The 23,008-nt window shown below is 34.4% G+C and overlaps 1 protein-coding gene across 2 annotated transcripts in view; it reads left to right on the forward strand.

Annotated features, from left to right (window-relative positions):
• PRMT3 (protein arginine methyltransferase 3) overlaps positions 1-23,008 on the forward strand; it is a 138,127-nt gene that overhangs the window by 54,391 nt on the left and 60,728 nt on the right. For both annotated transcript variants that reach the window (XM_082660952.1, XM_082660953.1), the window contains one exon: positions 21,258-21,336. In XM_082660952.1, coding sequence (XP_082517078.1) covers positions 21,258-21,336 — 79 coding nt within the window. The remainder of the gene's footprint in view (positions 1-21,257; positions 21,337-23,008) is intronic.

Consider the following 23,008-nt stretch of genomic DNA (forward strand, 5'->3'; position numbering starts at 1 on the left):
AAGTTCAAGCTATAGCATAGACTTTTTTTCTCTTTTTAAAAGTATTTTCAACAAGGAAGGGCCGAAAAAAGAAAATACCCTGCAGTATTGAACACAGATGTTTAATGGACGTGTAATCCAGTATAGCAATGTAGGCATCATATATTGCAGAGACGTACATCTGTTTTCTTCTACTATGGTCCACTAACTGATCCATGGCTTAATCTAGATATGTTTTTTGTCTACAGCTGTTCATGAACTTTGCTTTTATTTTGGAAGATGTTCTTAGATAAGAATGTAATTTTAAAAGCCAAATCATTGCTGTTAGCATGTCAATTTAATAAACTATCACTTGTCTCTTAGATTTATGCATTTCTACATTTAGATTTGCATTTAATTTTACATTTTCATTTTTATTGAATGAAATTTCTATTTGATAAAATTGTTATAATTTAAATAAAAAGTTTAATTTCTATAGGATGTTAATTTTCATGCCTATGAGTATCTGTTCTCATTTTTTACATTTTACTTACCAACAGAGCCATTCTTTATGACTTCCCATTTCTGATCACCTAATAAAACTTCAAAGTAAGCATCCCTAATTCTTGTCCTGTGAGCCAGTAAAGCCAGATTGACTCATTTGATGTTGCTCTTTTCTGTCTAAGTTTTCAGCATGACCTCCTTACAAATAGATAGATAAGATCCTGGCATTGCATGATACAACTGCCAGAGGTGATTCTTGTTTGGACATGTTATTTTCTGTCATCAGGACCATCAGGAAAATTATACATTAGGTGAATTTACATTGTCATGATCACTTATAATATACATTCAGGTTGTCTAAAGTCCTTTGTAATTTTTCTGTCTAGGCTTGCTCTTCACAGAAGTGACCTAAAATTTTGTCACCTTTCCCATCCCATTTTCACCAACACAAGTGTGTCTGTATAGTGCATGCATGCACCGGCCCACACCCACAATGATGGGGTATTCTTTGTTCATATTTAATATTCTTTATTGTTTGTAAATAGTTTTTCAGGATTTTATAGCTTTTATCACTTAGAAACATGACTTGTGATTTGGTTTATCAACAGTCCAGAAACTGGGCCATGAAGCCTGTCATAGGTCACATTTTCAGCTGGTGCGTGTTGAAATGTCTTTGTTGGTTTTAGTTTGGTCTGGCAGTGAAACCATGCCATTTCAGACAACTGCCACAAGGATTAGGTGGCCTTTCCCGGTCTTTCTTGCCTTAAATGATATAATAATAATTATGTAAGTAGTTCAGTAAATTAGATAAGTTGAATTAATCTTAGAGTTAGGGAAAGTATAGGAGATTAATTAACAACACAAATTTTCGGTTGTACAGGTGTGTTTTTGCCTTTCCTGTCCATAGCTTATGACCTAAATTTAAGGATTTTTTTAAACTCTTCTATTTTTCCTCTTTTATATTTATTACTCTGAAAATTTTAAGCGAAATAAAACTGTACATGTCTAGTATGTATTGTCTACTTAAAAGTAGACATAATCTCATATGTCCAGTGGTTCAAGATAAGGAAATGTAAGACATAACTTTCCCTCAACTGTATACCTCTTGCCATTTTTTTTCTTGCTTTTCTTATTTTTCTGTTGGTCCGTCAGAGTAAAAGACATCTTTTTACTGCCAGATTTTTGGTATATTTTTTAAAATCAATAAATAATAATCAATAACAGGGACTTTCCTGGCGGTCCAGTGGTAAAGAGTCCGCCTTTCAGTGCTGGGGACACGGGTTCGATCCCTGGTCAGGGAACTGAGATCCCACATGCCGCGGGGCAACTAAGCCCACGTGCCACAACTACTGAGCTCATGTGCCTCAACTAGAGAGTCTGCGTGCCTCAAACTACAGAGCCCATGTGCCCTGGAGCCCACGTGCCCTGGAGCCTGCGCGCCACAACTAGAGAAGAGAAAACCCGCACACCACAACTAGAGAGAAGCCCACACACCGCAACGAAAGATCCCGCGTGCCACAACTAAGACCCAACACAGCCAAAAATAAAATAAATAAATAATAAATCTTTAAAAATATAATAGTGAAAAATAACAAAGGTTAAAAATCAAAAATACAGTGTTACGTAAAATTAACTGTAAAAAATGTTCCTTTGATAACAAAGATTACTGTTGTTTTAAAGTCTTTTGTTTCTATTTCTAAAGTCACGTTATTATTAGTGTGTTTTTGGCAGAAATAGTTTGCCCCTTAATGGAAGATACTGATGATTGGTGAGAGCAAAATATGTGTTAGCAAACTGCCTTATTTCTTTTAGTGTGTTTTACCTTCCCTGTCTGGCAAACTGCTAGTAGTTCTGGAAGACTCAGCTCAGACATCTCTTCCCTTATGCAGCTTTCCCTTTTAGCCCCTTGATCACATATAGAATCTCTTTTCTCCCTTCTTTTGCGGTTTAGTTTAAGCTTCTATTATGCACTTTTACAGTGTAGTAGAATTAATTGTTCATGTACCTTTTTCGATTCTCTTAAGACTGGGAACCAGGATTTACTTGGTATGGTCATATTTTGTGAAAGGGATCAGCATTAGTAAATGATGGGGGAATATACATCATAAGAGAAATTTCCCAGATAGAAACTCACTGGCCACATACACGATCTTATTTATAATTTTCTGTACATCACAGGAAGGCAAGGATGTAGCATGTGACAGAGTTAAGAATATTGCTCCAGAGTCAGACCACCTGAATTCTTGGCCCTGTTTTGCCGCACCTAGGTTTGTTACTTTGGGCATGTTACTGAACCTCTCTGTGAGTCAGTTTCCTTTTCTATAAAATGATGATAACAGTAGTACCCACTTCACAGGGTTTTTGTGAGGATTAAATGGAATTAATACCTGTAAATGTCATAAAACATTCTGGCACATAATAAGACCTCAATAATTAGCCATTCAGTTTTGAAAGTTACACAAACTTTTAAGCAATCTGTAACTAGTGCATGAGCTGCTTGAGTAGGTTATTCAATAACTAAAAGTTGGGAATGGTAATATACATGAAATAAAGAATATTAATACTTGAGGGAAGAACATTCTTGGGGCTTCTGCCTTGGCTTATTAGCCCTTTGTAAGAGCAAAAGGTCCTCTGTTTCCATGGCTAGCATTTACTAATTGACTCTGCCTATGATGAGTGCAAAGAAGTATGATAATCAGCTGATGGATGTGGATTACTGGGGTTAGGGATATTTTTGATATTTTTCTTAATATGAATTAAAATGTATTATATGTATGTTTCAAGAAAAAGTCTCAGTTTGCTGCTCTGTAAACAAATTTTAGGTAGTACTGATAATACCTAATTATTTTACATAAAATATAAAATGCATATTCAGTAGGGCTTTTTTGAGTACTCCAAATATTAACAGAGAGATAGTTACTGTATTTGAACACTGAAAGGAAAATTGTGGTTTATAAGCATGATTTTTTCACAGATGTGCTGACATCTGAATTAAGAATAAAATGAAAACAAAGACAGTAAAAATGTAATTAAGAATAGGCCTCTTGGGCTTCCATGGTGGGCACAGTGGTTAAGAATCTGCCTGCCAATGCTGGGGACACAGGTTTGAGCCCTGGTCTGGGAAAATGCCACATGCCTTCTAACAACTAAGCCCGTGTGCCACAACTACTGAGCCTGCGCTCTAGAGCCCGCGAGCCACAACTACGGAAGCCCACGCGCGTAGAGCCTGTGCTCTGCAACAAGAAGAGCCACTGCAATGAGAAGCCCACGCACCGCAATGAAGAGTAGCCTCTGCTCACTGCAGCTAGAGAAAGCCCGCGCACAGCAACAAAGATGCAACGCAGCCAAAAATAAAATAAATTAAAACAAATAAATTTATCCAAAAAAAATAGGCCTCTTATGTATAATTATTTCAGTTTTATAATCTTTACATTTGTTCTTAGCTGCACTCTTAACCACTCCCCATCCTCCCCTTTATTTAATCTTAATGTTTATTTAAATTAAAACTCACATGACACTGCAGCCATTTTATTTCTTATTCTAGAGAGGAGACCGTTTTGTAATAGTGGAATCTTGGTAGCTGTAGGGAAAATTTAACCCTTTGAGAAATTGTTTAAGTGGATCTCAGGCTATTTTATATTGCAGGTATGTTAGAAAAGTATAGTAATATGTATCATATTCAAATATATGCTGTTTTTTTTCTGTGCTTGAGACCAAATTTAAGTGAAAATGTTTAGTCCCTTAAGGAAAGTTGTTTATGTTGAAGCAGTTATGTGTTGTGGGTAACTTTTTGCTTTTGAAACATAATATTTTAGATGTTTTATATCTCTTTCATCACATTTCTGGAAGTTGCATTTGCTAAGAGATTCAGTGCATCATATGTGATTGATTCAATTGGATTTATTTGCTTTTTGGCTCTCCATAATCCATGTTGCATTCTAGTTGTGCTTAATGTTTGCTCAATGAGTTGGAAATTATTCTAATTATGAAGATAAAGGGCATAAGTTATTCAGGAGTGTGTATCAACTGTCCTTACAGAAACTTTTCACTATATTAGCCAGAGGACATGAAATATTTGTTAATTTTTATTTCAAACTCAAAATTGTATAGCAATTAAAAAATTTTTTTTTTCAGTAAAACTGTTTACCTCTACCTGGGAGTGAAAGTAAGCTCCTAAATTTTAACAGTTTGCATTCGCAGACAGATGGGCATTCATTACAAACTCGGATTGTTTCATGTAACTCAGTTGTCTCAGTCATAATTACTATAATAATTAGTATGAAGTGATTGTAGTTAAGAATTATCTTAGGACAGATATTTGATTCACAAGCCTTGAGTAATCATATGAATGCCACCAATTTGTAATAAATAATACCTGCTCCAGTGCTCCACAACCTGGATTTAGAGAACCCCCAATCATGTGTTTGAGGAATAACAAATTATATCTGTGTGAAGATTCAAGGGGGGCATTATTAGTATTTTTATGGAGTGGAATGCAAAATTCTTACAGATTTTTAAAGTAAAACACCTGCCTTCTTTTTTGAGCCCTTGCAGAGCTGATTTTAGTAATGTACTCCCTAATTCCTTGGGAATTCCAATTCATTCTCTTTAACCATTAGAAATCCTTTAAGGGACAAGTTTAAGAAGCCATGACTTACACTGCTTTTTGAAACTGATTTAAAGGACTTGATGGAGATAATTGTCCTCTTAGTTTTTCATCCCTTTTAGCATAGATCTTTCATACTCTCTTTAATAGATCCTCCAAATTGGCAAAATTTAGGTGACAGGACTCTGAAGTAATTATTTATTTAGGTGAAATGAAAATTTTAGCTGGAGTTAGTTAACATTAAATGTTGATCTGTTCTTATTAATGACTTTCTTGACCTCTCAATACATGACTTGTTTTGAGTAAATTTTTCAGTGGTGGGTATACATTGATTTGGTTGGCTCCATTTTCACTCTCTTTCCTCTATACCTTTTTAATACTAGAATATTTATTTGGAGATATCCAATTTAAAGTCAGGACTACAGCTTTGAAGTTGAATGAATGTGAGGTTAACTGACCTTTTCATGAATTCAGTCTTCAACCTTATTTTTATTAATTTGTGCTTCTGTCCAGTAAAAGGAAGAATAAACCCGAGGCTTAATCTGTTCCCTTAATGAAATTTCTGTTTCATTGAGAAATTAAATGTGATTTGTCTTGATCAGTTTTGCTAAGGGTTTATCATTTAATACGCTTTTCAAAGACCCCAAATTTTGGCTTTGTTGATTTTTTTCTATCATACATTTATTTTCTATTATTTATTTCTGACCTTATTATTTCCCTCTACTCTTTTAGTTTGACTTGCTGCTTTTATTCTAGCTCCTTGAAATCGAAGCTTATTAGATCATTGATTTTCAGATTTTCATTTTCTAATATTTTGCATTTGAGGCTTATATTTCTAAGTACTGATTTAAGTAATTTAAAAGAATAGTTCTAAGTGTTACTTTTTTTCTGAAATGCTGTTATTAAAAGAAAAACCAAACTACTGTCATATTTTAGAATTAATCTACCATTAAAAAAACAAAGGCACTGGTACTTCTTGTGTTAAGGCTTAACTAAGTGCTGTAAGGGACCCTCTTATTGCAGAACCACAAAACCCCTGAAGAATATACATTTTATGTTTTTTTTTTCTTATTATGGAAGTCAGTTTTGCTGTTATTTTCTCTTTTCTGGTTCAGTTGTGTTGTGACTATATTTTTTTAATTTTATTTTTATTATTTTCTTTGCGGTACGCGGGCCTCTCATTGCTGTGGCCTCTCCCTTTGCGGAGCACAGGCTCCAGACGCGCAGGCTTAGCGGCCGTGGCTCACAGGCCCAGCCGCTCCGCGGCATGTGGGATCTTCCCAGACCAGGGCACGAACCCATGTCCCCTGCATTGGCAGGCGGACTCTCAACCACTAGCGCCACCAGGGAAGCCCATGACTATATTTTTTAAAAGAGAAGGAACACAATTTTAAATAAATTTTATTTTATTAAATAAACATGAAACCAGAATATGATTTGCATCACTGGCAATCCACTAAGAGATTACAAAAACAGAAAGAAATCTCATCCTTTTATATAACCAAGCACATACAACCCATTGCATACATGTTCTCAAGATAAACAGTATTATTGACTGGTTTTAATTGCTAATTTTTGCTCATTTCTTTATGTAATTTGGGAGGGAAATTCTAGAGTGCAGTTATATAAATGTGTAAGAACTAACAGTTTTAAATGAGCTTATAGCTCATTTTGGCATTGTCTTCTATGAAATTTCTGTTCATTTATTTTGCTTATCATTGTATTTGGGATTTTTGTCTTTTTATTATTTTTCTGAAAGAGTTTCTTATTTATTCTAGTTACCAATGTGTTACTAGGGCTATTCTTTTTTTTTTTTTTTTTTTTTTTTTTTGCTGTACACAGGCCTCTCACTGTTGTGGCCTCTCCTGTTGCGGAGGCTCCGGATGCGCAGGCTCAGCGGCCATGGCTCACGGGCCCAGCCACTCTGCGGCATGTGGGATCTTCCTGGATCGGGGCACGAACCCATGTCCCCTGCATCGGCAGGCGGACTCTCAACCACTGCGCCACCAGGGAAGCCCTAGGGCTATTCTCATATCTTTTGCTTCTCCTTGTTTCTAGGCACATAGGAGAATTTATCTTTCTGTCTCCTTTGAAGTTAGATGTGACCCTATGACTTGCCTGACTCCCTTAGTGATTATAATAAGCAATGCTTCTTGTCAACCTGTAATACCAGAAATAAACCTTTTTTTTTGTTTTAGGTGATTATTTGGATGGTGTTTGTTAATGCAGGGTAACCCAGCTTGTCTTGACAGATACATTATTCTCTATCAATTATGTTTGTTGGCAGTGTGTGGCTTGTCAGTTCATTATTTTTTTGATATGATTTGATGAATAGACATTCTTAATTTTTGTGTATCAAATTTATCAAACTTCTTTATGGTTTGAGTTTTTCATATCTTGTTTAATAAATCTTTCTAGACTTACCATTGTATATTTATTAGACTTCTCCATCTTCCATGCCTCCTCACCTTTTCATATTTTCTAATGTTTTGGCTTTCTGGACTGCATTCTGGATAATTTTTTTCAGTTCAGTCCACCAATTCTGAAGTTAGTTTTAATCTGTTAAACAAATCCATTGTTTTTTACTTTCCTTTTTTTTTTTACTTCTAGGTTTGTTTTTTCAATTGAAGTATAGTTGACTTACAATATTCTGTTAGTTTCAGGTGTACAGCATAGTGATTCAGGATTTTTGCAGATTATATTCCGTTATAGGTTATTACAGGGTAATGGGTGTGATTCATATGCTATGTAGCATATCCTTGTTGCTTATGTATTTTATATATGGTAGTTTGTATCTGTTAATCCCATACCCCTAATTTTTCCCTTCCCCTTTCCCTCTCCCCTTTGGTAATGTTTCATATATCTGTGAGTCTGTTTCTGTTTTGCATATACATTCATTGTGTTAATTTTTAGATTCCACATATAAATGATATATAGTATTTGGCTTTCTCTGTCTGATTTATTTCACTAGGCATAAAGTTCTCTAGGTCCATCCACATTGTTGTAAATGGCAGTATTTCATTACTTTTCGTGGCTGAGTAATATTCCTCTGTGTGTATGTGTGTGTGTGTGTGTGTGTGTGTGTGTGTGTGTGTGTGTATGTATCACATCTTAAGCTAGTCATCTGGTGGTGGGAACTTGAGTTGTTTCCGTGTCTTGACTATTGTCAAGCCACTAGCGCCACCAGAGAAGCCCTCATAAATCTTTAATTAAGCTTTTGGTTTTGATATAATTGTAGATTATCACATAGAAGTATAGAAAATTACACAGAGATTCCCTGTACTTTTATACCCAGTTTCTGTCAATGATAACATCTTGAAAAACTATCATGCAATGGCACAACCAGGATACTGATACTGATATCATTGAGATACAGAACAGTTCCATCACTACAAGGAGCCCTCCTATTGTCCTTGTCCAATCCCAGCCTTGACCTGTGGTAAACACTAATCTTTTCTCAGTTTCTTTCATTTTGTCTTTTCAAGAATGCTGTGTAGGAGACTTCCCTGGCGTTCCAGGGGTTAAGCCTTCATCTTCCAGTGCAGGGGCTGGGGGTTGGATCCCTGGTCAGCAGCTAAGATCCCCTATGCCTTGGGCATCCAAAACACCAAAACATAAAACAGAAGCAATATTGTAACAAATTCAATAAAGACTTTTAAAATGGTCCACATCAAAAAAAAAATGCTGTGTAAATGGAATCATACAGTATCTGACCTTTTGGTACTGGCTTTTTTCACTTAGCATAATTCACTGAAAATTCATCCAAATTATGACTCGTGTCAATAGTCTGTTCCTTATTTCTGAGTATTATTCTGTGGTGTGGATGTACCACAGTTGGTTTAACCATTCGTCTTTTGAAAGACATCCAGTAATTTGGGGCTGTTACAAATAAAGCTTTATGAACATTTGTGTATAGATTTTTGTGTGAACATAAGTTTTCATTTCTTTCAGAGAAGTGCCCAAGAGTATAATTGCTAATCATACAGTAATTGTATGTTTAGTTCTATAAGAAACTGTCAAATTATTTTCCAGAGGGGCTGTACTATTTTCTATTCCTACTAGCAACATATAAGTGATCCAGTGTCGCCACATCCTTGCCAACATTTCCTATTGTCACTATTTTTTTCATTTAAGCCACTGATGTGTAGTTATATCTCATTGTGCTTTTAATTTGCATTTCTCTAATGGCTTATGATGTGAAACATCTATTCATATATTTATTTGCTGTCTGTATCTCCTCTTCAGTGAATTGTGTGTTTCTGTCTTTTGTTCATTTTCTAATTGGACATTTTTTCAGTGTTGAGTTTGATAGTTCTTTTTACCAGTTCTTTTATCGGATATGTAGTTTACAAATATTTTCTCCCACTTTGTAACTAGTCCTCTTAACAGAGCCTTTTGCAGAGCAAAAGTTTTTAATATTGATGAGGTACAAATTATGTTTTTATTTTTATGCATCATGCTCTTGGTATCAAAATCTTGGTATCTAAAATCTCTTAATCTGTAGGTTCACCTTCCTCTTTTTTTTTTTATCATGCAATTCTTTGAAGAAACTGGGCCATTTTTCCTGTAGAATTTTCCACGGTCTGGATTTTGATGATTACATCCTCATGGTGTCATTTAATATGTTTTTCTATCCCTTGTATATCTTGTAAACTTGAAATACAAGGTCAAGAAATAGAGGATTAACAAATTCAAGGGGTTTTTCCCCCCAGAACACCTCATGTGTGATGGTGGTGATTGGTTTCTATTGTATTGAGTCAAGGGACTCTTAGTGTTTGGCTGTCTCTGTTACATTGAGATTGATAATTGCTTTTGGAGTTGTCAGCCTAATCTACTTATTATAAAGTTCCCTATCAGCCTTTGACTTAAAGATTTTAGAATTCATTGAAAATGATTTCTTAGATTCATTATTTCATTAGAAGTTATAAAATTGTGATATTCTAATTATATCATTTATTCTTTGTTAGGTGAAGTTATTCTGTAAGTACTCTCATCAAGCATTTGGTTATAAACTATAGTTTATATAGGAAAAAGGGGATAAATGCCGTATATTTTCTACTTAACATTTTCAGAATAATGAACTGTTTCCCTAGCATTTTCTAAAGGGATTTTTTTGGTTTGTTTTTAGTGTCATTATGAACTCATGGACTTTTAACATATTTGATGTATTTTGAACCATTGTAATTACTATTTTTGGTGTTCACACTGGCCTATTTTTAGCTAATGACAGACATTTGAACTTGCCTCTTATATCCCTTTAACAATTCCTAGTTGTCTTCAATATAATAATGAAAAACAGAAAATATAAGTATGTTTATGTTTCAGATTATACTTTCTGGTACTATAAGATATTTTACAGTCATTTTATACTGCCTAAACATGGAATCAAAGAATCCTGGTTCTTTCATTGGAAAACGGTATATATAGAGATCACAGTCTGGGTTCTAGGAGTGCTCATTGCTACTGTACTGCCATTGGTTGTATGTTGTTCTTAGTGGACAGGTATAGCTATTTTTTTTAATATTAAAAAAACCATGAGTTTACACTGATATTTCCAATTTAAGATTATGGAATTTTTACTTAGAGTCTTTAATTTTGTACTGTATCTCTTTTTCTTCTATGTAGAAAATATTAATTCTTAAAATAATAATTGTTTACTTTATCATATAATAGATTACCTATAATAGTTTTAAATTTTTTATATCAATTGTACTACTAACAATAAGATTTCTAATGCAGTTTATGATCCCTCTATATTTTCTTTTGTCCTAGAGTATATCTCATGGGAATACACAGTCTAAATACTGTGTTTCAAAGTTACTTGAATTAATTATTTTCCTCTGGTTATGTAACGAACTTGACATACAATCAGATTTATTTGTTTACTTTTTCTTCAATCTGGGGGAATTGCTTCTTTTTCCTTTTTTAGTTTAATTTTGTTTTAATTACAAAAACATTTATGTGGTTCCATTCCTTTTGTCCCTTAGTGAATAGATAACCTTAAAAAAATTTTTTTTTAGCTTTTGGTTTATTAAAAAGATATTAGATATGTATATATTTATATTTTCACCCTATGTTACGCAGAGTTAACATACTCTATGCATTGTTCTATGCTTTGCTTTTTAAATTTAAAATTATATCTTGGCCATCACTCTGTATCATTATAGAAAGATACACCTCATTCCTTTCTATGGCTATATAATACTCCATTGTACAGATAAATATAATGTATATAACTAACACTCATTTAAATTTCTATCATTCTTTTGCTGTTACAGCTAATGTTGAACATTCTTGTACATATTTCATTTCATCTTCCTGGAAGTGGGATTGATGGGTCAAAGGGTTAATGCATATGCATATGCAATCTTAACAGTTTTTGCCAAATTCTCCTCAGCACTTACCTTATTACCATTCTGCTTTCTTACCAACAGTAATGAGAATACCTGTTTTTTCACAGTCTTGACAACAGAGTATGTTGCAGAATCACTTTTAAATTGCTGAGGTTTTTCCTGCCACCTAGACATTGTAAATTAAGATTGTATATTTGCATGAGGACTGGCTTATGTTAAGAATTATTGGAGGCGGGGTTGGGGTGGAGGGGAGTATGTGTTTGACCACCCAATGCCAAGGTTCTAAACCGGGTTGTCGGGGAGGGAGCAGGGTGGCAGCAGGTGAGATTTTAAATTTACATTTACTCTGTAGATATATTTGGTTGTCTCTGTTTTGTTATTTGGGTCTTATATTCCTCACTTTGGCTGGACCATGGGTTTTATCTCCCGTTTTTCCATGTTTATTTACTAGCTTTAGCAAATGGTTCTCAAGGTGAAAGCCAGCTTACTGATGCATCTAACTAGATGTTCTTTTTTTTCTTCTGGCCTATATGTTGTACGTAGAGGATCAGGAGCTCCTAAAATGCATTGGTGCAGGAAACAGAATGAGATCTTGTTCTTTAAGCCCTGAATCATACTGTTAATAGAGTTCATCTTTCCTGTAGTCTCAAACATCTATAATTTACGAGTTTTGTAGGACCACCATGTTACATATAAGTATAACTTAATTAATTCTCATCAGTAGAAGTGCTAGCAAGTAATTTAGTTGTATTTTTAAGAGTAGAATTTCCAGTTATAATTAATGATTTTTTTCAATCACCGTGCAGGATTGGAATATTGTTTTAGAAATACAAATGTATCTTTCTCCAAAGAAGAAATGCAGATGGCCTACAGGCACATGAAAAAGTACTAATTATTTGAGAAATGCAAATCAAAACTACAATGAGGTATTACCTCACACCGAGCAGAATGGCCATCATCAAAAAGTCTACAAATAATAAATGCTGGAGAGGGTGTGGGGAAAAAAGGAATCCTTCTACACTGTTGGTGAGGATGTAAATTGGTACAGCCACTGTGGAGAACAGAATGAAGGTTCCTTAGAAAACTAAAAATAGAGTTGCCATATGGTCTAGCAATTCCACTCCTGGGTGAATATGTGGAGAAAATTAATTCAGAAAGATACGTGTACCAAAGGGTTCATAGCATCACTATTTATAATAGCCAAGACATGGAAGCAACCTAAAAGTTCATCGATAGATGAGTGGATAAAGAAGATGTAGCATATATATACAGTGGAATATTAGTCATACAGAAGAATGAAATAATGCCATTTGCAGCAACATAGATGGACCTAGAGATTATATTAACTCACGTAAGAGAAAGACAAATATGATATCACTTTTATGTGGAATCTAAAAAAAAAAGATACAAATGAACTTATTTACAAAATTGAAACAGACTCACAGACATAGAAAACAAATTTATGGTTACCAAAGGGGAAGGAGGGGTGATAAATTGGGAGTTTGGGATTAACATATACACACTACTATATATAATATAAATATATATATAACAGGGACCTACTGTTTACACAGGGAACTGTATTCAATATCTTCTAATAACCTATGGAAAAGAATCTGAAAAAAAAATACATGTATGTATGTATAACTGAATCACTTTGCTGTGCACCTGAAACTAACACCACTTTGTATAAACCAACTATACTTCAAAAAATAAAAAGAATAGGAAGGGAAGGAGGGATGGATCGAAGTATTTTTACCTCATTGCCCCATAGGTTTGCCACACTGGATATTGCATAACTTTGTAATTATTGCCAATCTGGTAATCATTTGGTAGTCTCATTGTGTTTGAATTACTAATGAAGTTCAGCATGTCTGCATATGGTTATTGGTGATTTCCTGGCTCGTAACTGTATATAATTTTTTTAACCCATTTTTCTTTTGGGTTGCCCGCATTTTTCTTGTTGATTACTGTTCCTTGTTGGAGATGGAAATGTGTGTGTTATCTTTCCAAACTCTGTGACTTATTTTTTATTCTTCTGATGTCTTTTGATGAACAGAGGTTCTAAATTTTAATGTCAAATTTATTAGTCTTTTTCTTTATGGTTAGTACTTTCCCCCGCCCAGAACATGGAGATATATATGTGTGTGTGTATAAAACTTCATACCTTCCCCATTTACATTTAAGTTTTTAGTACACTCATGTAGTTCTGGTAGTAAAAATTGTCACAGTCTTTCTATGGGGCAGTTTTATGACACAGGTCAAAATTTTAAATGTGCATATCCTTTAATGCAGAAATTCTGCTTTAAGAAATTTATCTTAACCAAATACATAAAACATTGAACAAAGATGTCTGTGTGTTCATGTTTAAAGCATTATTTTTTTACCCATTTTATGGCAAATGAGTGCAAAGGATACAGATATTCTTGTTGCTTGATATCATCGGACACCTTGCATTTTTCCAGGTGTGTGAAAGTGTAATATAATCTGTCTCGGTTACCGTAGAGCTATCAGTAAGGAAAGTATCTTACCCAAAAGTATTTTACATAATTACTTTAAAATTCTCATGTAACGTCCTTATCATATTTGTGATAAATAAAATGGTTAGTATTAGCACATTTTAAGGTGAAAGAGTCAAATCACAGGCTTGGGAATCACTGAAAAAACTTTGCAGTTTAGATGTTCAATGTCTAAGGCTATTATAAATATAACAATGAAGTAAATAGAGGTTCTTTTACATCCTTTAAATCTTCTAAGATCAGACAAGATCAGGTACATCCTGTAAAATCTTAAGTTTGGTACATTTCTAGCAGAGAGCACTGTAGATGAGGAGAAAATGCTTATCTAATTATTTTTGTTATATCTCTAGAGCAGTGATTCTCAGCAGTGGAGGGAGCATGTCTAATTTTGCCCCCCTGGGATATATGGGTAATGGGAAATGTCTTGGAAGCATTTTAGGTTACAGCAGTTCAGGAGAGATGGGGACTGGAGGAGAGTGCTGCTTAAATACCCTACAGTGGACAGAACAGCCCCTACAAGGAAGTATTATCTGGCCCAAAATGTTGGTAGTGCCAAGGTTAAGAAACCCTGTTTTAGAGTTCTCATTTCTATGCATTGATAATAGCTCATACCTCAACTTAGATGATATTATACAGGCCACCTGACCTAGTCTGAGACATCAAGGAAGTTTTTCCTTAAAAGGTGACATCATGACAGTATACTTTGTCACATGCATGTACAGTTGAAGCTTCCTAACCAACCTGCGTTTAATTCACCAGATTAATGATGCTTTGCATTCTTTTTGTATAACATCTGCTAGATTCCTATGGCTACCTGAACACTTAGGCTAATGAGGTACCTTTAGTGTGCTGCTCCTCTTCTGCTCCTATCAGTTGGATTGTATTGTTTACCAAGAGCTTACTGTATTTGTTTGCCTACTTATTTATGAAAAATCAGTTAATATTAACATAAACTATTGAACAATATTGTAAGAAAAAAATTGTTGTAAAATAAAGCACTAAAACAATCGTGAAGGACTTAGGAGTGAGGGTGGAAATTATAGGATTGAAGGATTCTCCACTTGGCAAGTGGATATTGGTAATATTGGTAAACAAATCTACATTTGTATGTTTTTACTTAAAACATGTTGTTTTCAGTTAACTGACTACTAGTCCCAGTCACATTGGATAAAATCCTATCTATAGTAAATCTTATAGAATTGAGAGGAGTATTGAAAAAGAAGTCATCAAATATTTATTATGCTTCAGAAATGTACTTAAGAATTTGAGATTAGATTTCGTAGGTTTATTTATTTGTTGGAAGTAATCTTTAAATACTTTTAAATAAATCTTTATTTTTTATCTTTAAATAAATCCAGATTGTTGACTGTTTGTCACTAGACTTTCTACACATAAACTCGTCATTTTATTGTTGCCTTCCCCTTGCCTCACTTTTTTAAACAGTTAATTCTACCTAAGCGTGTGTCAGTAATTCAGTTATTTGAACTGAAAAAAAAATTAGTCAAGAGAAGCACCTTATTCTGAAGGTATCACAGGTTTCTTTTATCATTAATTTATCTATTCCAAGAAGATACCATGAGCAGACATTTTAAAATAATAATAGGCATTATTTCTATTTCAGTGAATAATGTTAATGGTTCTTCTAGTTTCAGATTTGATCCAGTGTGTTACTTTTGTAGTTATTAATTTTTGAAGTGTAAATGCAAATTTTAATTTTAAAAAGTGAATGTCAGTTTGGGAAGAAAAGTGCCCCATGAGCATCATGGGAGAAGTATTGGGTATAATTCTCTTCCAGATGGCACCCCTACAGGTGAGGCAGCAGCCTGTGAAATTACAGTCTGAATTACACTGCAGATGAGCAGGGCATTTGGAGCAAAGCCTTCTGATATCAGTAATAAATGACTTGGTTCAGAACCAAGGACAATTCCCAGGAAATTAAAGCCTATTCTATCACGTAGGGAGCCTATAGTAAAATGAAGTTTAGCAACGTGGAAAGTTGAGAGAAAGGACAATAACCGCAAGCAATCCATATATGAAACTTTTCATCTGCTAATATTTTTAACTAGACATTTTCATTTATCTCACAAATGTTAAGTTTTGTTTCTACATATATTCTAGTATATTCATTGATTTTCTAAAGTCATATTTTTCACAGTGAATGGTGGCTAACAGCCACTTGCCAAATAAGCTTTCACTCTGAAATATTAATCAGATACCTATTGTAAATTCTAATCTTGTTTAATATGCTCTATGGGAATTTTCTTATTTCAGGACACTTGAGTCCTTAATTACAAATGTAGTATAATATAATACAAATACCAAGTCTTATTTTCAATCAGGTAAATCAATTTAAGAAGCAACATAGAATAGCTATTCAGAACTTGACCTCTGTAGTCAGGCAGACCAAGGTTCCAAATTCTGACTTGTTCAACTGTTTCTGTGACTGTGTGCTGTTTTTTTAAGTCTTATTTAACGTTTCTAAGCCTTAATTTCCTCATTAGTTAAATGGAAATAACAATAACATGTGCTTTAGGGAAGAATTAAATAAGATATTCCATAAAAGAACACTTAATACTATGAACTTTGACAGTTTTCACCACTATTATTATTTGAGAATTTTAATTTTAGAAAGCAAAACAGCATTTTAAAATAACCAATTTTAAGTGCTATGATAGAGTACAAAGCAGGGTAAAGAGAGAGAGTTCGGTGGGGGAAAAAGAAGATATTTTATGTGGAGACATTAAGAAAATCCCTTTTGAGGAGGTAATAGTTGAGCAGATATCTGGATACTAAGTGAAATAAATGACCAGTAAAATTGTCAGTCTTCATTGAGTAATAAATAACGTGGCTTGGGAATTCCCGGGGTCCAGTGGTTAGGACTTGGCGCTTTCACTGCCAGGGCCCAGGTTCGATCCCTGGTAGGGGAACTAAGATCCCACAAGCCCCGTGGCGTGGCCAAAATCATAATCATAGTCATAATGTGGCATATTTAGTAGATGGACTAAATATGAATATGTATAATCTATTCTTGGTTTTTTTTGTTTTTTTTTGTTTTTTTTTTTTTGTTTATTTTTGTTTTTGTTTTTGCAGTACGCGGGCCTCTCACTGTTGCGGCCTCTCCCGTCGCGGAGCACAGGCTCCGGACGCGCAGGCTCAGCGGCCATGGCTCACGGGCCTAGCCGCTCCGCGGCATCTGGGATCTTCCCGGACTGGGGCACGAACCCGTGTCCCCTGCATTGGCAGGCGGACTCTCAACCACTGCGCCACCAGGGAAGCCCCTCTATTCTTGTTTTGAAGGAATGCTTTTCTACTGATTTGCTAGTTTAGTTATTCTTTAACATAAAGTTTAGAAACTGCTTTGACAGAACAGAAGCCTTGTCATATACAAGAAATATCTTGCTACAGAAATAAAAAAGGTATTATCAGAAATAAAGTATTGTTTTTAATTATACACCAATGAAGAGAGAAAAAGGAGAAAAAAATGGAATGGGAAAAGACGAAAAAAGAAAGACGTGCTTTAGCCTTCTGCTTCAATCCATTTTAGCCCAATTCTACCTCATAGTAGCTGACCCCATATGATGACTTCTGCCAAATTAGAGTTATAAAAAATGGTCCTTTGTAGGTTTTATGTGTTAACTCTGTGCCAGGCACTCTGCTAAATCCTTTACATGTATCAACAAAAACATTTGATTATTTGCTTTCAGAAACTCTCTGACTTCATAATGTTGGCTGACTCTCAAAAATGGGAAGTAAAGACATGGCATTTATGAAAGGATGTTTTTGCTGCCGGGGATGATTATCTTTGTTTTGTTTATTTGCACTCTTATCTCTTGTTGAGTTTAGTTAGCAGCATTGGGAATTGAATCTTAAGACCAGTGTTTATGAGGGGATCTGAAAATTGTCCAGTATTATTTTTCCAGCTACGTGACCTAAAATACCTCACTTAACCTTGCTAGTACTGATTTCTCTAATGTGAAAATTACATTGTTTAAATAGTTAGAACCTTAGAAACTCTCTAATATTGTTTGATCAGGATTCTGATCTTAGCTAAGGTGATCATTATGGGGTATGTGGAAAAGTGCTTATTGGTGTTTATTATTTTAAATGGAAGCAGACATATAGGAAAGTCTTAAGTATAAATACTAAAGTTCAGAAGATTAAGTAAAATTAACTTTTTTAGCCCAGCGAAACAAATCTCTCTATCTTCACAAGAAGAATCTTGAAGCTGGAATTGGCACTAATTTGGCCAACCTGATCAAATTATTTCAATTGGGTTTAAAATTTTGTTTCTTAATTTTAAAGAAAGTTTTCTCATTTTTATCTTTTTTTTTTGTATACACACAATGCGTATAGTTTTGGCTGGTCTGAAAAAAAAAGTGACTCCTGGGGCGGGGGGAAAAAGAATTTTAGTTCTGACTGGATTTTAATATAGGACCATTCACTAAATATTATATAATTCTGGACAATCTGGTAAGCCTTCATTCTCTATTAAATGTAATTTAAAAATTCTCACTAGCCTTTACAAATATATTTTTTAAGTAGCTCTTAATTTTTTTTAGTTAAACTAATTAGATTTACTGTTCCAAACCTTTTTACATGTATTAACATACTTAGTTCTCATAACAGCTCTATGGTGTAGAATACCATTGTTATTGTCACTTAATGTCACTGAGTCTCGGTTTCTTCATTTGTAAACTTGCCCAACGTTACATAGAGAAAGAAGCTCCTCTAGGATATAAATCCAAGAGTCCACCCTCTAAACTGGTTCTATTGGTATTGACCATAGTACCGATTTAAAATACGGTTATTTAATCTCAGATGAATGGCGAATTATAACTTTATCTTAAATGCAATAAATGAGCATGTTGCTAGAAGGAGCTACTTTCAGTTACGGATTGAAAAAACTTTTTTGGTTTGATTGTAGTATGTGGAAGTAAGATGGAGTTTGAACTTACAGAGGGAAAATACTTAGATTTAACTAACTACTTTGAAAGAATAATACTAGAAACAGTTTGACATGGTGCCAGATCAGTAACACACTATACTTTTTGCCCCCTTCCAAAAAAGATTGGACTATAATGAATACTCAATTTGTATGAAAATGTGATTTGATTTTATTTTAATGTTTTAACATGCAACAATCTTGCAAATAAGGACCGTTTTTTCCCAACCTACTAACATGTTTTACCAACTGATCTTTTCCTCTTAGGTAAATAGATGCCTCCTCTTCAAATAATTTTTTTGGCAAAAATTATAATTCACTTTAATCAACTGATAAATGCTTATTTATAAGCATCTGTGTGCATAGATCTGCATGAATTATGTCAGATTGATAAAGATATCTTAGTTGAATTCCAGAAGGCTCTTGTGCTTTGAATACACAGATGATATTAATGAGGAACTAACTTATAAGAGTTAGACATTTTACTGAAGTGCTCTATCAAGGAAAGCAGTTTCCACCAAATCCTTAATTATCCGAATGTAAACACAGTAATAAAAGAGTTTTGTTGCTAAGTCTGTCTTTTGTAGGCAATTATTTTCTTATCAGTGGATTAGTGTGTTGTGGGGAGAAGCTAAATGCCAATATAGAGTTGCTAGCAGTAGTTTAATTAGGTTCCTTTATAAGTGATTCAAGCACTAGAGCTGTATTTTCTGTAAATTTAAATTTGCTATTAATCTCTTGGGAAGATTATCCATTCTGGGTTTGAAGGTTTTTCCTGTGCTAGAGAAACATTTAAAACAGTTTTGTTCATTGTGTTGTGTATTGATCCTCTTAGTTATTTGTGCACAGAACAAATGAGTGAGAACAGTTTTGATTTAGAATGCTGACATGAGGGTAACATTCATATTGGTTAACCCTTAGCCATAATAGGGTGTATTATGTGCTAAGCACTGTGCTGAGCACTTGACTTACCCTGCTGCTCAGGGCTATTGGAGGATGGGCCCCAGAAGAAGACTGACAGAAACTGGCATTGATCTCTCACTCATGATTACTTTATCATTTCTATAATAAAGTGTATAGCATACTATTAGAATGTACTGTGTTTGTGACACCAGTAGTGGCAGATTATCTTTTCATCTGTGCTGTGATTAGGCTTTCTTGGTGGAGGAGTCAAGTGTTCTCCAGAGTCTGGAGCACACTGGGGCTGAGTTTCATGAAATGTATTTCAAACAACATAGTTGTGCAAGGTGTTGATACATGTTAAATAGAAAAAAAGAGATTTCTAGTTAAAAAGTGGGTAATACTTGTTTAGAATTTGTTCAACCATCCTCTTTACCATAACACTTCTCAGAACTGTTAATGTGCTGATGTGCATTATGAATCTCTATATGAGGATGATACAGCATCTGGTCTTTCTCACCTCTCCCCTCCTTTTTTTTTTTTTTTAAAAAAAAACTCTTCAAAGAGAATGTTTTTGGGCAGGAAACATTTTGGGAAAAGGTGTTCCAGACCAGAGTTTCTCAGCCTTAGCTCTGTGGACATTTGGGATCAGACATTTCTTTGTTTGGGGGCCGTCCTGTGTCAGTGAAGGACGTTTATCAGCATTGCCCCCACCCAGCTGTGACAATGAAAAATGTCCCCCAGGGGCAAAATCTAGTTAAGAACTATTGCTCTAGATTAATATTGCAGTATTCCAGGAAATTATAGGATACATTAGCAATTTCTATCTGAAAGTTTCCTTTTAATGTGGAAGAAATAATAGTCTAGAAAGTGGAAGCACAGGTAGAGAAGGTTCAGTATATTCTGCTGTAATAAACGTTCTGGATCCACTTTGTACCCTGGCCTGATTTTCTTTTCTTTTCTTTTCTTTTCTTTTTTTAACATCTTTATTGGAGTATAATTGCTTTACAATGGTGTGTTAGTTTCTGCTTTATAACAAAATGAATCAGCTATACATATACATATATACCCACATCTCCTCCCCCTTGCATCTCCCTGTCTCCCTCTCACCCTCCCTATCCCACTCCTCTAGGTGGTCACAAAGCACTGAGCTGATTTCCCTGTGCTGTGTGTGGCTGCTTCCCACTAGCTATCTGTTTTACATTTGGTAGTGTATATATGTCCATGCCACTCTCTCACTTTGTCCCAGCTTACCCTTCCCCCTCCCCATGTCCTCAAGTCCATTCCCTGGCCTGATTTTCTAATAATTATTATGTGGAGAATTTACTGCAAAAAATAATTTCAAACTTTGCAGAATATTATATGGTAGAGACTAAAAGTATATTTTCCATTAAAACACTAGCCAGATATTTAAATTGAACTGCATATGATGATACTGCACTTTTCTAAAATCCATTTTTTCTTTTTTTATACAGGGCTATTTTCTTCTTTTTGAGTCCATGTTAGATTCTGTCCTTTATGCAAAGAACAAATACTTGGCAAAAGGAGGATCGGGTGAGTATAAAATTCTAGTTTTAGTAATCTAATTTTAGTCTAGCAGAACCAAATGAACCTTTGGATTTCAAATAAACTATGCATGACTGAGAAAGTTCCCAATAGAGATGAAAGACATTTCCATCAGAGGAAGATTTAAGACATTTGTTTAGTGTACCGTTGATAGTAGAACATTATATAAGATATGCAGAACTCTTAAGTTAATGGTATTCTCATGAATACTTTTAATAAAAATACTAAGGACTAGATTTGGAAGCTTTTTGATATTCAAATAAAAATCTAACAGAGACTCTTTGATTTTTAATCTTTGTGACATTTAGGGTTTTTTTGTTTCTGTTTTTTCCCAAAAGAATGTTTCATACTAGGTTGGAGATCATTCACTTTGGTAGCAAATATTCCATGACTTCATTGAATGTATAAACCTGGCTTCTTTGTAATTTAACAAGAGCATTTAAGTAGTGAGTGGTTTCTACTAAGTTTTTAAACCACAGTATACCCAATCAGTATTTTTCAATAGATCCCAATAAATTTGGAAGGCTTCCTTTTCATGGCCATGGTGAACTTTTAATCATATTAGCTCTGCGTACTCAAAGTGAGATTGTGTTTTTACAGGCTTTCTGCTATGAACAGTTGTATACAAATAAATGTTCTCAGGGATTATGTTTTACTCATCTTTGGCTCTTCACTGAGCTCCACAGCTTCTGGAACATAGATAGAACATCATACATGTTTTTTGCATTGAATCATTAAAACTGAATTGAATAGCATGTCTCCCTTCATTCACCTTTCCCTGTACCTTCCCTTTCTCAAAGCTTCAGAACCAGTAAATCATTTCCATGGTCAGAGTACAGTTGATAAAACTGTTATATAAAAGTGGGTGAAAAGGAGGATACATTTTGAACTGGTGACATAAAGCACTTGACCATACTTATGCCTCTTGCCCATCCATGTTCGATGAAATTACTTTGGCAGTAAAAATCAGTAAGGCCAAAACATAAAGCATAGAGAAAATTCTCCAGTACAGTTGAGTTCTTTTTATAATATCATTTAAATAGATTGCCTGTGTTTTTCAAAATGCTCTCATTTTATCACTGTATTTCCTGCAACCATTTCAAGATACGCTTCTGATCTCTTGACGTGAACGTGGCTAGAATTTTTAGATATATTTTACCCTGCAACAATTAGCTGTATCTCTCAATAATTGCAGTGATTGTTTTTTAAAGACAACTACACTTAATGACTAAAAACTAATATTATCTAGCATTTGTTGATTGTGCAATAGTTGCCAAATAATACGCTGTACCTTTATCTTATTACATGTAATCCTCACGTGTTGTAATCCTCACAACAGCCCTGTGAGACTTTAGAAACATAGGTGTCCTGGATGGTACATATTAAGTGTCCAAGTCTTGAATTTTTTTTTTTCTAAACTCAGATCTGCCAGACTCCAGTATTCTTGTTCTTTTCAGTATCCCTTGTTGTTTCTTTACTAAAGTGCATTTTATTGAATCTAATTCTTGCCTTGAAGTTGTTCTAGGGAAGATTCAGAAAACTGTTTCCATACTTCCCTGAGTGGTGTTCATTGATCTTACTGAAGGACTGACAGCAACTTAATACATTTAAATTGAATTCTTGATGAAATTCATTAAGAACTTACAGCCATGTGAATAAT

The sequence above is a fragment of the Grampus griseus genome, assembly GCF_964374135.1.
Source record: "Grampus griseus genome assembly, chromosome: 8".
Lineage (NCBI taxonomy): Eukaryota > Metazoa > Chordata > Mammalia > Artiodactyla > Delphinidae > Grampus > Grampus griseus.